The sequence below is a fragment of the Tachyglossus aculeatus genome, chromosome 4, assembly GCF_015852505.1.
Source record: "Tachyglossus aculeatus isolate mTacAcu1 chromosome 4, mTacAcu1.pri, whole genome shotgun sequence".
NCBI lineage: Eukaryota > Metazoa > Chordata > Mammalia > Monotremata > Tachyglossidae > Tachyglossus > Tachyglossus aculeatus.
The window spans coordinates 8,481,552-8,501,195 of NC_052069.1; the positions used below are offsets into that span (position 1 = coordinate 8,481,552).

Genomic DNA, 19,644 nt, shown 5'->3' on the forward strand with positions numbered 1-19,644 from the left:
GAGTCAGAAGGACCTGGGTTCCAATCCCAGCTCCGCCACTTGTCTGCTGTGGGATTTTGGACAAGTCACTTCACTTCTCTGGGCCTCAGTAACCTTGTCTGTATAATGGGGATTAGGACTGTCCCGGTTCAAATCCTGGCTCCGCCAAATGTCAGCCGTGTGACTTTGGGCAGGTCACTTAACTTCTCTGTATCTCAGTTGCCTCTTCTGTAAAATGGGGATTAAGACTGTGAGGCCCCCGTGGGACAACCTGATCACCCTGTAACCTCCCCAGTGCTTAGAACAGTGATTTGCACATAGTAAGCACTTAATAAATGCCATTATTATTATTAGTAGTAGTAGCATTATTGTTATGAGCCCCACATGGGACAGGAGCTGTGTCCAACCTGATTACCTCATTTCTATCCCAGTACTTGGTATGCTGCCTGGCACATAGTAAGCGCTTAACAAATACCCTTCCTTCCCTCCCCCTTGTCCCCCTCTCCATCCCCCCCATCTTACCTCCTTCCCTTCCCCACAGCACCTGTATATATGGATATATGTTTGTACATATTTAGTACTCTATTTATTTATTTATTTTACTTGTACATATCTATTCTATTTATTTTATTTTGTTAGTATGTTTGGTTTTGTTCTCTGTCTCCCCCTTTTAGACTGTGAGCCCACTGTTGGGTAGGGACTGTCTCCATATGTTGCCAATTTGTACTTCCCAAGCGCTTAGTACAGTGCTCTGCACACAGTAAGCGCTGAAGCAGCGTGGCTCAGTGGAAAAAGCACGGGCTTTGGAGTCAGAGGTCATGGGTTCAAATTCCGGCTCCACCACTTGTCAACTGTGTGACTTTGGGCAAGTCACTTAACTTCTCTGGGCCTCAATTCCCTCATCTGTAAAATGGGGATGAAGACCGTGAGCCCCACGTGGGACAACCTGATCACCCTGTAAATTCCCCAGCACTTAGAACAGTGCTCTGAACATAGTAAGCGTTTAATAAATGCCATTAAAAATAAATAAATAAATAAATACGATTGATGATGATGATGAACTATTATTGTTAGTATTATAAAAAAAGCCCTCCCAGAAGGATTTCTTTGGGCAGTTTCTGTTTCTCAGGGTGTTTCCCCCACAACATTTTGGGAACGTGTCCATTACGGTACATGAATTGTGCAATTTCCTTATTCCGAATGCCTTATTTGTGAATATTTTTCTGTCCCCCACTTTGGGGGAAACAGACATATGTACATATCTCTGAGTGACATATTCTAAACTGTTTATCTTTTGTAATGTCTGTCGCCCTGGATAGGCTTGAGCTCGGGAATGTGTTTACCAACTCTGTGGTACTAAGAAGCAGCGTGGTCCAGTGGAAAGAGCACGGGCTTGGGAGATAGGGGTCATGGGTTCTAATCCCAGCTCTGCCACTTGTCAGCTGTGTGACTTTGGGCAAGTCACTTCACTTCTCTGGGCCTCAGTTACCTCATCTGTAAATGGGGATTAAGGCTGTGAGCCCCACGTGGGACAACCTGATCACCTTGTATCCTCCCCAGTGCTTAAAACAGTGCTTTGTACATAGTAAGTGCTTAACACTTCCTTCCTCTCCCCCTCGTCCCCCTCTCCATCCCCCCCATCTTACCTCCTTCCCTGCCCCACAGCACCTGTATATATGTATGCATGTTTGTACATATTTATTACTCTATTTATTTATTTATTTATTTATTTTACTTGTACATATCTATTCTATTTATTTTATTTTGTTAGTATGTTTGGTTTTGTTCCCTGTCTCCCCCTTTTAGACTGTGAGCCCACTGTTGGGTAGGGACTGTCTCTATATGTTGCCAATTTGTACTTCCCAAGCACTTAGTACAGTGCTCTGCACATAGTAAGTGCTCAATAAATACGATTGATGATGACGATGATGATGAACAAATACCATCAGTATTATTATTATTACTGTACTCTCTCAAGCACTCAGTACAGTGCTCTGCAATCAATCAATCAATCAATCGTATTTATTGAGCGCTTACTATGTGCAGAGCACTGTACTAAGCGCTTGGGAAGTACAAATTGGCATCACATAGAGACAGTCCCTACCCAACAGTGGGCTCACAGTCTAAAAGGGGGGAGACAGAGAACAGAACCAAACATACCAACAAAATAAAATAAGTAGGATAGAAATGTACAAGTAAAATAAATAAATAAATAAATAAATAGAGTAATAAATATGTACAACCATATATACATATATACAGGTGCTGTGGGGAAGGGAAGGAGGTAAGACGGGGGGATGGAGAGGGGGACGAGGGGGAGAGGAAAGAAGGGAATCAGTCTGGGAAGGCCTCCTGGAGGAGGTGAGCTCTCAGCAGGGCCTTGAAGGGAGGAAGAGAGCTAGCTTGGCGGATGGGCAGAGGGAGGGCATTCCAGGCCCGGGGGATGACGTGGGCCGGGGGTCGATGGCGGGACAGGCGAGAGCGAGGTACAGTGAGGAGATTAGCGGCAGAGGAGCGGAGGGTGCGGGGTGGGCTGGAGAAGGAGAGAAGGGAGGTGAGGTAGGAGGGGGCGAGGTGATGGACAGCCTTGAAGCCCAGGGTGAGGAGTTTCTGCCTGATGCGCAGATTGATCGGTAGCCATTGGAGGTTTTTGAGGAGGGGAGTAATATGTCCAGAGCGTTTCTGGACAAAGATAATCCGGGCAGCAGCATGAAGTATGGATTGAAGTGGAGAGAGACACGAGGATGGGAGATCAGAGAGAAGGCTAGTGCAGTAGTCCAGACGGGATAGGATGAGAGCTTGAATGAGCAGGGTAGAGGTTGGGATGGAGAGGAAAGGGCGGATCTTGGCAATGTTGCGGAGCTGAGACCGGCAGGTTTTGGTGACGGCTTGGATGTGACACTTGAGTGTGCACTTACTGCACACTGTAAGCGCTCAATAAATACCACTGATTGACTGATTTGAGGATAAGCTCCTTGAGGGAGGGGAATATGACTACAAACTCTGTTGCACTGGACTCTCCCGGCACTTAGTACACTGCTCTGCACACAGTAAGGGCTCAATAAATACCCTTGTTTGACTGATAATAGTAGTAAGAGTATTTGCTGAATACTCTGAGTGCAGTGGACCGTCCTGGGAAAACACAACACAAGCATGATCAATCGATCAATCAGCGGTATTTATTAAGTGCTCACTGTATGCATAGCACTGTGCTACGCACTTGGGAGAGTACAATACCACAGAGTCGGCAGGCACGATCCCTACCCACGAGGACCTTACAGTCTATAGAGAGATGACATAAAAATATTTACAATTGGACAATTAGAATAAATTAAACAAGCCATCATACATATCATGGCTTAGTGGGAAGAGCACAGGCTTGGGAGTCAGAGGTCATGGGTTCTAATCCCGGCTCTGCCACTTGTCAGCTGTGTGACCTTGGGCAAGTCACTTAACTTCTCTGTGCCTCAGTTACCTCATCTGTAAAATGGGATGAAGACTGTGAGCCCACATGGGACAACCTCATTACCTTGTATCTACCCCAGCGCTTAGAACGGTGCTTGGCACATAGCAAGCGCTTAACAAATACCAACATTACTATACATACGTAAGTGCAGAGGGAGAGCATGAACACATATATAGGTGCTAGAGTTCACTTATTTCACTCATACGACAATGAATGAGCAGTAGGTGCTCAATAAATAATAATAATAATGGTGTTTGTTAAGCGCTTACTATATGCCAGTACTGAATTGAATTGAAACTGTTATTTATGTACATTAATGTCTGTCTTCCCCTCTAGACTGTGAGTTCACTGTGGGCAGGGAATGTTTTCTGTTTATTGTTATACTGTACCCTCCCAAGTGCTTAGTACACACAGTAAGCGCCAATAAATATGATTGATTGAATGAATGAAAGAATGAGTAGAGAGGGCTGACTTAGAAGCGAATCAAGGAACTGTAATTTGATGTGGGCAGGGAATATGTTTATTATTATACTCTCCCAAGGGCTTAGTACAGTACTCTGCACACAGTAAGTGCTCAATAAATACGATTGAATGAATGAATGAATGAATAGCTGTCATTTCTTTATTTATATTAATGTCTGTCTCTCCCCCCATCCCCCTCAGACTGTAATTTGATGTAGGCAGGGAATATGTCTGTTTATTATTATACTCTCCCAAGCGCTTAGTACAGTGCTCTGACAGTAAGCGCTCAATAAATACGATTGAATGAATGAATGGAGGTGGGACTTAAGCAGGTCGTTGAAGGTGGAGAGTGCGGGAATCTTTTGGGTTAGGAAAGGAAAGGAGCTCTAGGTTGATGGAAGAGAGGTGGGCAAATCTAGGGTGAGCTACAACTGAGAAGGTTGTCTTGAGAGAAAAGGAAAGAGGGAGATGGCCAGGTTAGGAAAGGAGCTCCAGTTTGATGGAAGCACGGTGGGGAAATCCATGGTGAGCTGCAACTCCAAGGCTGGCTTCAGAGAAAAGAAGAGAGTGAGCTGGCCAGAAGATGGGTAAGATGGGAAGAGTTGTGGAGAGCTTTGATGTCCCTAGGGGGTAGGGCCAATTGCCCCAAATATCTCTGTTGGAGGAGAACAAAAAAGACAATCCCTAGGATACAACCACTAAATATAATTGATCCCTCTAATGGAGACAAGAATGAATGGAAAAGCTGAAGGACCTGGTCATCTGCTTTAAACTTACGCGTTCTCAGCGCTCAAGCCTATTTTTTTAATGGTATGGGACAGCATGGCCTAGTGGCAAGAACACGGGCTTGAGAGTCAGGGGTCATGGGTTCTAATCCCGGCTCTGCCCCTTGTCTTCTCTCCTTCTCTCCTTCTCCAGCCCACTCCGCACCCTCTGCTCCTCTGCCACTAATCTCCTCACCGTTAGGCCTCGTTCTCACCTGTCCCGCCATCGACCCCCAGCACACGTCATCCCCCGGGCCTGGAATGCCCTCCCTCTGCCCGTCCGCCAAGCTAGCTCTCTTCCTCCCTTCAAGGCCCTGCTGAGAGCTCACCTTCTCCAGGAGGCCTTCCCAGACTGAGCCCCTTCCTTCCTCTCCCCCTCGTCCCCCTCTCCATCCCCCCATCTTACCTCCTTCCCTTCCCCACAGAACCTGTATATATGTATATATGTTTGTACATATTTATTACTCTATTTATTTATTTATTTATTTTACTTGTACATATCTATTCTATTTATTTTATTTTGTTAGTATGTTTGGTTTTGTTCTCTGTCTCCCCCTTTTAGACTGTGAGCCCACTGTTGGGTAGGGACTGTCTCTATATGTTACCAACTTGTACTTCCCAAGCACTTAGTACAGTGCTCTGCACACAGTAAGCGCTCAATAAATACGATTGATGATGATGATGATAAAATAAAGTGAGGTAACTGGGAGTCAGAGGTCATGTGTTCAAATCCCGGCTCCACCACTTGTCAGTTGTGTGACTTTGGGCATGTCACTTCACTTCTCTGTGCCTCAGTTACCTCATCTTTAAAATGGGGATTAAGTGTGAGCCCCACGTGGGACAACTTGATTACTCTGTATCTATCCCAGCGCTTAGAACAGTGCTTGTACATAGTAAGCGCTTAATAAATGCTATAAAAAAAAGTGAGGTAACTGAAGGACAGAGAAGTGAAGTGCCTTGCCCAAGGACACACAGCAGGTAATTGACAGAGCCAGGATGAAGAAGCCAGGTCCTTCTGATTGCTATCCACTAGGGCTCATGGCTTCTCGTCAACTGGATGTTTAGTTACTGATTCTGTGGACAGGGAACGTGTCAACCAACTCTGTTACACCACCCTCTCCCGAGCGCTTAGTACAGTCCACCGCCCACAGTGAGCGCTCAATAAATAGCAGAGATGGACGCCCAGATGTGCGGGCAGATGCCGCCGTACCTTTCCGCAGGCACTGGAGGTGCTCGGTGTGATTGGAGCTGTACGTCCAGCCCGGGATGCTCAGGATCTGCAGGTGAAGATTCGGGGGGAGGGCCAGGGCTTCTTCAGGAATTGGCCCTGGTTTCCACCGCGTGTTAGCTGTGGCAAAACCAAATCATTGTGAAACGATACACTCTGCCATTTGACAATAATAATCGTGGCATTTGTTAAGTGCTATGTGCCAGGCACTGTACTGAGCCCTGGGGTGGATACAATCGAATCAGATTGGACACAGTCCCTGTCCCCCGTGGGGCTCACAGTCTCAATCCCCATTTCACAGATGAGGTAACTGAGGCCCAGAGAAGTGAAGTGACTTGCCCAAGTTCAGACAGCAGACAAGTGGCGGAGCTGAGCTTAGGAACCATGACCTTCTGACTCCCAGGAGCACGTTCTACCCGCTATACCACGCTACTTCTCTGAGAAGTGGGAGTGCACTGAGTATACGCAGAAAACCCCTTGCATCGCTCAGCCTCAAATACGACTGAATGAATGAGCAGTAGGTGCTCAATAAATAATAACAATAATGGTGTTTGTTAAGCGCTTACTATATGCCAGGCACCATACTGAGCGCTGGGGTAGATACAAGCAAATCGGGTTGGACACAGTCCCTGTCCCCCGTGGGGCTCCCACTCTCCACCTCCATTTTACAGATGAAGTCACTGAGGCCCAGAGAAGCAGAGTGGCTTGCCCAAGGTCACACAGCAGACAGTAGCAGAGCCAGGATTAGAACCCACGACCTTCTGATTCCCGGGCCCCTGCTCTATCCACTCTGCCATGGGCGGGAATGTGCCTGTTTGTTGTTACACTGCACTCTCCCAGGTGCTTAGTACAGTGCTCTGCAAACAGTAGGTGCTTAATAAATATGATTGAATGAATGAATGTTTGCTGACTACTGCGACTAAAATTCCTAGCCCGCCTGTTAAAGCAAGAATCCCACTTACCCGGCAACCAGCCCACCATGACCACCGGCCTGTGCTCCAGAGCCAAGGAGCTCCGCGGATATAGAGCGGTGGTGGCGGGTTTGGAGCCTAGAAGGAGCCAGAGGGTGGGCCGCACCACGGATGAATCGTTCAGGGTGAGATTGTAATTCAGGTCCCACTCCAAGTTGTTCCACAGACGCCTGTGCAGCATGACCTGGGGAGGGAAGACCCATCGGACCTCGCCCCTTCCCGCGCCGGGAGCCGAGGCCTGCCATCGTGGTTCTCATTTACCTCCACTTGCCCGTCGGCCTGACTCGAGATCCCGTGAGATCGCTCCGACAGCAGCGTCAACCTCCCCTCGTCGTCCTCGATGAAAGCCGCCTGGACCATCGGATAATAGTTCTGGAAGACGGACGGACGGTGGATCAGACAACAGATGGGGACGGAATAAACGTGCATTCACTCCACCGTAGTTATTGAGTGCTCATTCTGTGCACAGCATTATCATCATCATCATCAATCGTATTTATTGAGCGCTTACTATGTGCAGAGCACTGTACTAAGCGCTTGGGAAGTACAAATTGGCAACATATAGAGACAGTTCCTACCCAACAGTGGGCTCACAGTCTAAAAGCATTATACTAAGTGGTTGGGAGAGTACAAGAAGCAGCATGGCGAAGACAAGCTGCGCGGCTCAGTGGAAAGAGCCCGGGCTTGGGAGCCAGAGATCATGGGTTCTGATCCCGGCTCCGCCACTTATCGAGCGCTTACTGTGCGCGGAGCACTGTACTAAGCGCTTGGGAAGTAGGGGAGCAGCGTGGCTCAGCGGAAAGAGCCCGGGCTTTGAAGTCAGAGGTCATCGGTTCAAATCCTGGCTCTGCCACTGGCCAGCTGTGTGACTCTGGGCAAGTCACTTCAGTTCTCTGGGCCTCAGTTACCTCCTCTGTAAAATGGGGATTAAGACTGTGAGCCCCACATGGGACAACCTGATCACCTTGTAAATTCCCCAGAGCTTAGAACAGTGCTTTGCACATACTAAGCGCTTAATAAATGCCATTATTATTATTATTATTATTATCAGCTGTGTGACCTTGGGCAAGTCACTTAACTTCTCTGGGCCTCAGTATAATGGGGATTAAGACTGTGAGCCCCACATGGGACAACCTGATCACCTCGTATCCCCCCCAGCGCTTAGAACAGTGCTTTGCACATAGTAAGCGCTTAACAAATGCCATCATCATCATTATTACTATTGTTACAATATAACAACAAAGAGACACATTCCTGCCCATGACATGCTCGCTATCTAGAGGGGGAGACAGACATTTATAATAATAATGATAATATTGTTAATAATAATGTTGGTATTTGTTAAGCACTTACTATGTGCCAAGCACCGTTCTAAGCACTGGGGGGATACAAGGTAATCAAGGTTGTCCCACGTGGGGCTCACAGTCTTAATCCCCATTTTACAGATGAGGGAACAGAGGCACAGAGAAGTTAAGTGACTTGTCCAAAGTCACACAGCCAACAAGTGGCAGAGCTGGGATTAGAACCCATGACTTATGACTCCCAAGCCCGTACTCTTTCCACTGAGCCACGCTGCTTCTCAACTAAACAAATAATGATAATAACCATAACTGTGGTAGTTGTTAAGCGCTTACTATGTGCCAGGCACTGTATTGAGTGCTGGGGTAGATATAAGCCAACTGGGTTGGACACAGTCCCCGTCTCAGTGTCAATCTCCATTTTACAGAAGAGAAAACTGAGGCATAGAGAAATGAAGTGACTTTCACTCATTCACTCATATTAACTGAGCACTTATTGTGTGCAGAACACTGTACTAAGTACTTGGAAAGTACAATTCAGCAATAAAGACAATCCCCACCCATAAGGAGGGGCTTACAGTCTAGAAAGGGGAGACAGACCTCAAAACAAGTAAACAGGCATCAATAGCACCAATATGAATAAATGGAATAGAACAGAGAAGCAGCGTGGCTCAGTGGAAAGAGCCCGGGCTTTGGAGTCAGAGGTCATGGGTTCGAGTCCCTGCTCTGCCAATTGTCAGCTGTGTGACTTTGGGCAAGTCACTTCACTTCTCTGGGCCTCAGTTACCTCATCTGTAAAATGGGGATTAAGACTGTGAGCCCCATGTGGGACAACCTGATGACCTTGTAACCTCCCCAGCGCTTAGAACAGTGCTTTGCGCATAGTAAGCGCTTAATAAGTGCCATTATTATTATTATTATTATTATTAATAGACTTCCCCAAGGTCACACAGCAGACAAGCGGCGGAGCTGGGATTAGAAAAAAAAAATTATGGTATTTGTTAAACTCTTACTACATGCCAAGCGCTGTACTACGCACTGGGGCAGATGCGAGGTAATCAGGTTGTCCCATTTGGGGCTCACAGTCTTAATCCCCATTTTACAGATGAGGTCATTGAGGCACAGAGAAATTATGTGGCTTGCCCAAGGTCACACAGCAGACAAGTGGAGGAGCCTGGATTAGAACCCAGGTACTTCTGATTCCCAGGCACTCACTCTACCCACGAGGCCAGGCGGTTTACAGATAAATAGGCCCGAACGGAGCCCTCACCTCAATTCCGAGAGCCCCCAAGCCCCTTGTCCCATCCTATCTTACCTCGCCAATTTCCGACAACAGTCCAGTACATTCACTTTGCTCCTCTGATGCCAACCTAGTTGCCCCAGCTCCATTTCATCTGTCTTGCCGCCACCCCGTCGCCCATGCCCCATTCTATTTATTTTATTTTGTATTCTATTTATTTTGTTTTGTTATTCTATTTATTTTATTTTGTTATTCTATTTATTTTATTTTGTTAGTATGCTTGGTTTTGTTCTCTGTCTCCCCCTTTTATCAATCAATCAATCAATCAATCGTATTTATCGAGCGCTTACTATGTGCAGAGCACTGTACTAAGCGCTTGGGAAGTACAAATTGGCAACACATAGAGACAGTCCCTGCCCAACAGTGGGCTCACAGTCTAAAAGGGATAATAATGGCATTTGTTAAGCATTGACAGTGTGCCAAGCACTGTTCCAAGCGCTGGGAGAGATACAGGGTAACCAGGTTGTCCCACAGGGGGCTTACAGTCTTAATCCCCATTTTACAGATGAGGTAACTGAGGCACAGAGAAGTTAAGTGACTTGCCCAAAGTCACACAGCAGACAAGTGGCGGAGCCGGGATTAGAACTCACAACCTCGGACTCCCAAGCCCGGACTCTTTCCACTGTGCCACGCTGCTTCTGCTTTTAGACTGTGAGCCCACTGTTGGGTAGGGACCGTCTCTATATGTTGCCAATTTGTACTTCCCAAGCGCTCAGTACAGTGCTCTGCACATAGTAAGCGCTCAATAAATACGACTGATGATGATGATGATGCCCCGTCTCAGGCCTGGTGCCCCGTCCCCCTTCACGTCCTCACCTCCTAAACCTTATTAAAATCACACCTCCTCCAAGAGGCCTTTTCTGACTAAAAAAAGGCCCTCATTCCCCATAGTCCCTTTCCCTTCTGTGATGTCTACGCTCCTCGTGGGGAGGGATCGTGTCTGTTAGCTGTTGTATTGTATTTTCCAAGCGCTTACTTGTACATATCTATTCTATTTATTTTATTTTGTTAATATGCTTGGTTTTGTTCTCTGTCTCCCCCTTCTAGACTGTGAGCCCACTGTTGGGTAGGGACTGTCTCTATATACTTCCCAAGCGCTTAGTACAGTGCTCTGCACACAGTAAGCGCTCAATAAATACGATTGATTGATTACTACGGTGCTCTGCACGCAGTAAGTGCTCGATAAATACGACTGAATCATCATCATCAATCGTATTTATTGAGCGCTTACTATGTGCAGAGCACTGTACTAAGCGCTTGGGACGTACAAATTGGCTACATATAGAGACAGTCCCTACCCAACAGTGGGCTCACAGTCTAAAAGGGGGAGACAGAGAACAAAACCAAACATACTAACAAAATAAAATAAATAGAATAGATATGTACAAATAAAACAAATAAATAAATAAATAAATGAATGAATGAATGAAATTCCATGCGCTTAGATCTGTACCCTTTGAGAACATCATAGTCACCGCACCCAGCACTTTCATTCAGGCATTCAATTTATTCATTCATTCAATCGCATTTATTGAGCGCTTACTGTGTGCAGGGCACTGTACTAAGCGCTTGGAAAGTACAATTCGGCAACAGACAGAGACAGAGACAACCCCTACCCAACAACGGGCTCACAGTCTAGAAGGAGGAGACAGACAACAAAATAAAGCAAGTAGACAGGCGTCAATAATCTGTACTGAGTGCTTACTGTGTGTAAACCACTGTACTAAGCGCTTGGAAGAGAGTACAGTATAACAACATACACACTGCTGCCCACAAGGAGCTCACAGTCTAGAGGGGGAAGCAGACATTAATATAAATAAATAAATAGGGACCGACTCTATATGTTGCCGACTTGTACTTCCCAAGCGCTTAGTACATCATCATCATCAATCGTATTTATTGAGCGCTTACTATGTGCAGAGCACTGTACTAAGCGCTTGGGAAGTACAAGTTGGCAACGTATAGAGACAGTCCCTACCCAACAGTGGGCTCACAGTCTAAAAGGGGGAGACAGACAACAAAACCAAACATACTAACAAAATAAAATAAATAAATAAAATAAATAGATATGTAGTACAGTGCTCTGCACACAGTAAGCGCTTAATAAATATGATTGAATGAAATACATAAATAAATAACAGATATATACAGAGGGGGACACAGATATATACAGAGGGGGAAACAGACATTAGTGTAAATAAATAGATAAATATATAACAGATATATACAGATCTATCCATAGTCTTTCCAAAATCTATTTTAATGTCCATCTCCCCCTCCGGACAGTGAACTCTCTGTAGGCAGGGGAACATGTGTGTTAATTCTGTCACACTGTACTCTCCCAAGCACTTAGTACAGTGCTCTGCCCACAGTAAGCGCTCAGTAAACATCACTATCGACCGATCGCCTACCCGCGCCACGGAGTTATTCACGTAAGCCTTGAAGGGCCTCTTCTGCATCTGGTATCCATTGTTATCCGTGTAGAGGATCTGCCCGCTGTTTAAATTCGTACTGGTCCTCAGGATGGCCTCCCGGTTCATATCCAAAGGCCCGACCCGGTATTCCTGCTCTATCCGGTGACAGGCCAGTTCTCCATCGTATCCCTCTGGGATGTTGAAGATTCTCGAATAGGCGGCGTACTGGTAATCCTGGGATGTGACGTTCCTAGGATGAGAAAGGAAGGCAGTTTGGTTCAGTGGAGAAGCGGTGTGGTCTTCTGGGTACGGCACGGCCCGGGGGGTCAGAAGGACTTGGGTTCAAATCCCAGCTCTGCCACTTGTCTGCTGTGTGACCCTGGGCAAGTCACTTCACGTCTCTGGGCCTCAGCTTCCTCATCTGTTAAACGGGGATTAGGACCGTGAGCCCCATGTGGGACAGGGACTGTGTCCAACCTGATGAATTTGGATCTACCCCGGTGCTTACAGTAGTGCTGGGCATATAAGAGTACGAGTTAGAGGACCTGGGTTCTAATCCCAGTTCTGCCCCTTGTCTGTTGTGTGACCTTGGGCAAGTCACTTCACTGCTCTAGGCCTGTTTCCTCATCTATGAAATGGGGATTAGGACTGTGAGCCCCATGTGGGACATGGATTGGGACCGACCTGATTAGGGGATAGAGCATGGGCCTGGGATCCGAAGGTCATCATCATCATCATCAATCATATTTATTGAGCGCTTACTATGTGCAGAGCACTGTACTAAGTGCTTGGGAAGTACAAATTGGCAACATATAGAGACAGTCCCTACCCAACAGTGGGCTCACAGTCTAAAAGGGGGAGACAGAGAACAAAACCAAACATACTAACAAAATAAAATAAATAGAATAGATATGTACAAGTAAAATAAATAAATAAATAAATAAATAGAGTAATAAATATGTACAAACATATATATATATATATATACAGGTGCTGTGGGGAAGGGAAGGAGGTAATATGGGGGGGATGGAGCGCTTAGTACAGTGCTCTGCACATAGTAAGCGCTCAATAAATACGATTGATTGATGATGATGGACAGGGTTCTAATCCCGGCTCCGCCACTTGTCTGCTGTGTGACCTTGGGCAAGCTGCTTAACTTGCCTGGGCCTCAGTTACCCCATCTGTAAAATGGGGACCGAGACCATAAGCCCCACATTAACCCGATTTGCTTGTATCCACCCCAGCGCTTAGTACAGTGCCTGGCACATAATTAATTAGCTAGAGAAGCAGCATGACCTAGTGGAAAGAGCCTGGGTTTGGGAGTCAGAGGGCCTGGGTTCTAATCCCAGCTCCATCACTTGTCTGCTGTGTGACCGCGAGCAAGTCACTTAACTTCTCTGTGCTTTAGTTCCCTCATCCGTAAAATGAGGATGAACACTGTGAGCCCTATGTGGGACAGAGACTGCATCCAACCCGATTATATTTTATCTTCCCCGCAACCTGCTGCTTCCATTTCTGCAGTTTATTATTTCCTTTCCTATCATCAATCGTACTTATTGAGCGCTTACTATGTGCAGAGAAGCCTCACTATTAGCTGAGGCTTCAATTTATGAGCACGTTGAAAACAAAATTCAATACTTGGTACCTGTGACCACAAACACTTTGCATCACAAACACCATTCCAACCCACAGCCAGGGTGAAAACATGTGAAAACGCCTACCGGCTCATGGGTCGTCGCTTTAAAAATAGCTGGTCTCTGGCCTGAATGTCAAAAACGTGTTCTTATTGCCTGAGGTATTTAGCTAGAGACAACCATTAGGAGAAAGCACGCACACATACATTTAATTCGATTCAATTCAATTGTATTTACTGAGTGCTTACTGTGTGCTGAGCACTGTACTAAGCGCTTGGGAGAGTACAGTATAAAAATAAACAGACATTCTCTGCCCGCAACGAGTTTACAGTCTAGAGGGGGAGAGAGACACCACTAGAAATAAATGACAGATATGGACATAAGTGGTGTGGGGCTGGGAGAGGGGATGAATAAGGGAGCAAGTCAGGGTGATGCAGAAGGGAGTGGGAGAAGAGGAAAGGGGCGCTTAGTCAGGGAAGGCCTCATGGAGGAGATGGGCCTTCAATAAGGCTTTGAAGCGGGGGAGAGTCATTGTCTGTAGGATTTGAGGAGGGAGGATGTGAGCGAGAGGTTGGTGGCGAGATAAATGAGATGGAGGGACAGTGAGAAGGTGAGCACCGGAGGAGTGAAGTGTGGGGGCTGGGTTGGGCTAAGGGAATTTAGAGCTATGGGATTCATATAGGGGGAGATGTACATACCCTTATGTAGAAAAGATAGAGATGGTGAGCCCACGGAACAGTGAAAGGCTTTAGGAACATTTTCTTCAGCAGATAACCTTATGCAAAGAGTGCAGGCTTGCGAATCAGAGGACCTGGTTTCATTCATTCATTCATTCATTCAGTCGTATTTATTGAGCGCTTGCTGTGTGCAGAGCACTGTAATAAGCACTTGGAAAGTACAATTCAGCAAGAGAGAGAGAGACAATCCCTACCCAACAACAGGCTCACAGTCTAGAAGTGGGAATCTAATCCTTGGTTCTGGAAGCAACGTGGCTCAGTGGAAAGAGCATGGGCTTTGGAGTCTTTTAGACTGTGAGCCCACTTTTAGACTGTGAGCTCACTGTTGGGTAGGGACTGTCTCTATATGTTGCCAACTTGTACTTCCCAAGCACTTAGTACAGTGCTCTGCACACAGCAAGCCCTCAATAAATACGATTGATGATGATGATGATGATGATGAGTCAGAGGTCATGGGTTCAAATCCCAGCTTCGCTAATTGTCAGCTGTGTGACTTTGGGCAAGTCACTTCACTTCTCTGGACCTCAGTTCCCTCATCAGTAAAATGGGATTAAGACTGTGAGCCCCCCGGGACAACCTGATCACCTTGTAACCGCCCCAGTGCTTAGAACAGTGCTTTGCACATAGTAAGCACTTAATAAATGCCATGATTATTATTATAAAAAAGTTTTAATGGTAGTTGTTGAATGCTTACTAAGTGCTGGGGTAGATACTAGCATATTAGATTGGGCACAGTCCCTGTCCCACATGATGTTCACAGTCTTAATTCCCATTTTACAGTTGAAGTAATAGGCTCAGAGAAGTGAAGTGACTTGCCCAAGGTCACACAGCAGACAAGCGGCAGAGCCGGGATTCGAATCCAGCTCCTTCTGACTCACAGGCCCGAGTTCTATCCACTCGGCCACACTGCTTCTCTTCCCTAACCTTGGGCTCATCACTGAACTTCTCTGGGCTTAAGTTTATTCTCATCAATAAACAGGGATTCATTATCAATATTCATCTCCCCTTCTAGACTGTAAACTGTGAGCATGGAATGTGTCTGTTTATTGTTATAGCGTACTCTCCCAAGCACTTGGTACAGTGTTTTGCACACAGTAAGTGCTGAATAAATACAACTGAATAAACTGAGCCCCATGTGCGATAAGGCTGTGTCTGACTTGATTATTAAACATCCACCCCAGTGCTTAATTCAGTGCTCAGCTCGCTATAAGCACTTAAAAAATACGATAATAAGAATAATCGTTACTATGGCTGAGAGACAGGACTAAGAATCTAACTGCAAACCCCACCATCAAAGCATCATTAAGGTGACATTTCCCCCGAGAGGGCTTCCCTGATGAAGTCCTCTTTTCCCCACCTCAATCTCCCTTCTGAATCGTCAATGCACTTTAAATTGTGACCTGTTAATACTCCATATTCACCCCACCCACAATCCCACAGCACTTCTGTACATCTCTTTTAATTCTATATTATAAATGACTTATTCATATTAATATCTGTCTTCCCCTTGACTGTGAGCTTGTTGTGGGCGGGGAATGTATCTGCCAATTCTGTGGCAATGTACTCTCGCACGTGCTCTGTTTATAAGAAGCGCTCAATAAATACCACTGATATGACCCTGGCTCCACCACATGTCTGCTGTGTGACCTTGGGCAAGTCACTTCACTTCTCTGTGCCTCAGTTACCTCCTCTGAGACCGTGAGCCCCATGAGGGACAGAGACTGTGTCCAGCCCAATTTGCTGGTATGACGATGATGATGGTATTTGTTAAGCACTTACTATGTTCCAAGCACTGTTCTAAGCGCTGGGGTGGATACAAGGTAATCAGGTTGTCCCATGTGGGGCGCACAGCCTTAATCCCCATTTTACAGATGAGGTAACTTGACACAGAGAAGTGAAGTGACTTCCCCAAAGTCACACAGCAGATATGGGACCATCTCTATATGTTGCCAACTTGTACTTCCCAAGCACTTAGTACAGTGCTCTGTACACAGTAAGCGCTGAATAAATACAATCGAATGAATGAATGAATGATAAGTGGGAGTCAGCATTAGAACCCACTACCTCTGACTCCAAGCCCAGGCTCTTTCCATTACGCCACACTGCTTCTCACCCCAGTGCTTAGTACAATGCTTGGCACAGAGTAAGAGCTTAGCAAATACCACAATTATTATTATTATACGATACCAGTAGAATTTCCCCTGAAATACCTGTAAAAATACTGCCGAACCTCTGTCACTAGTTTTCCAGCGACAATTTCCAGGCCCACTGCTTGGCTGGCTTGGACGGCTGGTCCACTGGGAGCAAACAGGTAGTTGTCGGAAATAGGTCCTCGTCTAACGTCTCCATTGGCGTGATATTCCAGGAATTGCTGGGTCACCTTGACGGTCCTCTTGGCTTCTCTGCGGAAGAGAAGCGGAAAGAGCGAGAGTCTCTCTGCTGCTGCTGATTTTTCCCCAAAAACCATTGGGTCCACATTTCCCCGCTCCTCAAGAGCCTCCAGTGGATGCCCACCCACCTCTGCGACAAACAGAAATTCCTCATCGTCGTCTCTAAAGTCGTCCATCCTCTTGCCCCCTCCTACCTCACCTCGTTGTGGACACTCCTCAAAAACTCCAGTGGATGCCCATCCACCTCCGCATCAAACAAAAGCTCCTTACAATTGGCTTTAGAGCACTTTTAATCCCCTTGCCCCCTCATCCATTCATTCATTCTTTCATTCAATCGTATTTATTGAGCGCTTACTGTGTGCAAAGCACAGTACTAAGCACTCGGGAAGTACAAGTTGGCAACATATAGAGACGGTCCCTACCCAACAACAGGCTCACAGTCTAGAAGGGGGAAACAGACAACAAAACAAAATATGCGGACAGGTGTCAAGTCATCAGAACAAACAGAAAACTAAATTCATTCATTCAATTTATTGAGCGCTTACTGTGTGCAGAGCCTTACTAAGTGCTTAAAATAAGTAGAATAGTAAATATGTACAAGTAAAATAAATAGAGTAATAAATCTGTACAAACATCTAGACACGTGCTGTGGGGAGGGGAAGGAGGTAGGGCAGGGGGGAGGGGGAGGAGGAGAGGAAAAAGGGGGCTCAGTCTGGGAAGGCCTCTTGGAGGAGGTGAACTCTCAGTCGGGCTTTGAAGGGAGGAAGCGAGCTAGCTTGGCGGATGTGCGGAGGGAGGGCATTCCAGGCCAGGGGGAGGATGTGGGCCTGGGGTCGACAGCGTGACAGGTGAGAACGAGGCCCAGTGAGGAGGTTAGCAGCGGCAGAGGAGCGGAGGGTGCGGGCTGGGCTGGAGAAGGACAGAAGGGAGGTGAGGTAGTTGGGGGCGAGGGGATGGACAGCCTTGAAGCTGAGAGTGAGGAGTTTTCACTGTTCTCATACTCCAATCCAGCCCACACGCTCCGCTCCTCTAACGCCAATCTTCTCACTGTACTTCCATCTCATCTATCTCATCGCCAACCTGTCGCCCCTGTCCTAACTCTGGCCTGAATCAGAATATTGTCCTGCACGCCTGGGAGAGTACAAGGAAACTGAATTAGCAGACACGTTCCCAGCCTGCAACAAGCTTACAGTCTAGAAGGGGAGACATTCATTGACCCATTCATTCAATGGTATGTATTTAGTGCTTACTGTGTGCGGAGCACTAAGCGTTTGAAGAAAGTACAAAATAACAATAAACAGACATGCTCCCTGTCCTCCCTCCTCATATCCAAGAGACGACACTTCCAACTTTCAAAGCCTTAATGAAGGCCCATCTCCTCCAAGAGGCCTTTCCTGACTAAGCCCTCCTTTCCTCTTCTCCAACTTGTCGCTCTTGCACTTGGATTTCCCAGACTGAGCCCCTTCCTTCCTCTCCCCCTTGTCCCCCTCTCCATCCCCCACATCTTACCTCCTTCCCTTCCCCACAGCACCTGTATATATGTATATATGTTTGTACATATTTAGTACTCTATTTATTTATTTATTTATTTTTCTTGTATATATCTATTCTATTTATTTTATTTTGTTAGTATGTTTGGTTTAGTTCTCTGTCTCCCCCTTTTAGACTGTGAGCCCACTGTTGGGTAGGGACTGTCTCTATATGTTGCCAATTTGTACTTCCCAAGCGCTTAGTACAGTGCTCTGCACATAGTAAGCGCTCAATAAATACTATTGATGATGATGATGATGATTTGCCCCCTTTATTCATCCTTCCCAAAGCACTTATACACATATCTGTAATTTCTTTATATTAATGTTCATCTCAATCCATCCAACACATTTATTGAGCACTTACTGTGTGCTTGGGAGAATCCAATGGAACAGTATAACAAACACATTCCCTGCCCACCACGAGCTAGACTATAAGTTCCTTGTGGGCAGGGAACATGTCTACTGTGGCTTAGTGGAAAGAGCCTGGGCTTGGGAGACGGAGGATATGGGTTCTAATTCCGCCTCTGCCACTTGTCTGCTGTGTGACCTTGGGCAAGCCACTTAACTTCTCTGTGCCTCAGTTACCTCATCTGTAAAATGGGGATTAAGACTGTGAGCCCCACTTGGGACAATCTGATTACCATGTATCTAACCCAGGGCTTAGAACAGTTTTTGGCACATAGTAAGCGCTTAACAAATACCATCATTATTATTATTACATCAACTCTGTATATACTGTCTTCCTATTTATTCAATCCTATATTTTAAGTGCTTACAGTGTGTAGAGCACTGTACTAAGCGTTTGGGAGAGTACAATACAATATTGTATTTTATTCTCCTCCAAGAAGCCCTCCCTAAGACCTCCTCTCATCTCCCACTTCCTTCTGCGCCGCTCTGACTTGCTCCTTCATTCATGCTCCCTCCCATCCTCACAGCACATATGTAGTTATCTGTAATTTATTGATCTATTTATTTCTATTAATGTCTGTCTCCCCTTCTAGACTGTGAGCTTGTTGTGGGCAGGAATGTGCCCATTCGTTGTTATACTGTACTCTCCCAAGAGCTTAATAAATATGATTGAATGAATGAATGAACAATACCCAAGTGCTGAGTTACAGTGCTCTGCACACCGTAAAGCGCTCAATAAATACGACTGATTGATTGATTACAGCTACACCCCGAGGGGGAATTAGGGTCCTTTCATAGTTTCAAAAGGACAGAAAGTCAGTCGTCAGCAAGCTCCACTGTGTAGGGCAGAACCGTTTTCCCCCTCCCTCCCAATGCCCTCCTCTCCATTACCAGTAGAGAAGCAGTGTGGCTAAATGGAAGAACATGGATTTGGGAGTCAGAGGTCATGGGTTCAAATCCCATCTCCACCAATTGTCAGCTGTGTGACCTTGGGCAAGTCACTAAACTTCTCTGTGCCTCAGTTCCCTCATCTGTAAAATGGGGATTAAGACTGTGAGACC

The 19,644-nt window shown here is 46.2% G+C and overlaps 1 protein-coding gene across 1 annotated transcript in view; it reads right to left on the reverse strand.

Moving 5' to 3' along the window:
• The window catches only part of MAN2B2 (mannosidase alpha class 2B member 2), a 92,462-nt gene that overhangs the window by 23,215 nt on the left and 49,603 nt on the right, over positions 1-19,644 (reverse strand). Inside the window, exons 12-16 of the mRNA XM_038745766.1 lie at positions 16,464-16,655; positions 11,880-12,132; positions 7,132-7,242; positions 6,862-7,054; positions 5,882-6,019 (exon numbers count right to left, since the gene is read on the reverse strand). Coding sequence (XP_038601694.1) covers positions 5,882-6,019; positions 6,862-7,054; positions 7,132-7,242; positions 11,880-12,132; positions 16,464-16,655 — 887 coding nt within the window. The remainder of the gene's footprint in view (positions 1-5,881; positions 6,020-6,861; positions 7,055-7,131; positions 7,243-11,879; positions 12,133-16,463; positions 16,656-19,644) is intronic.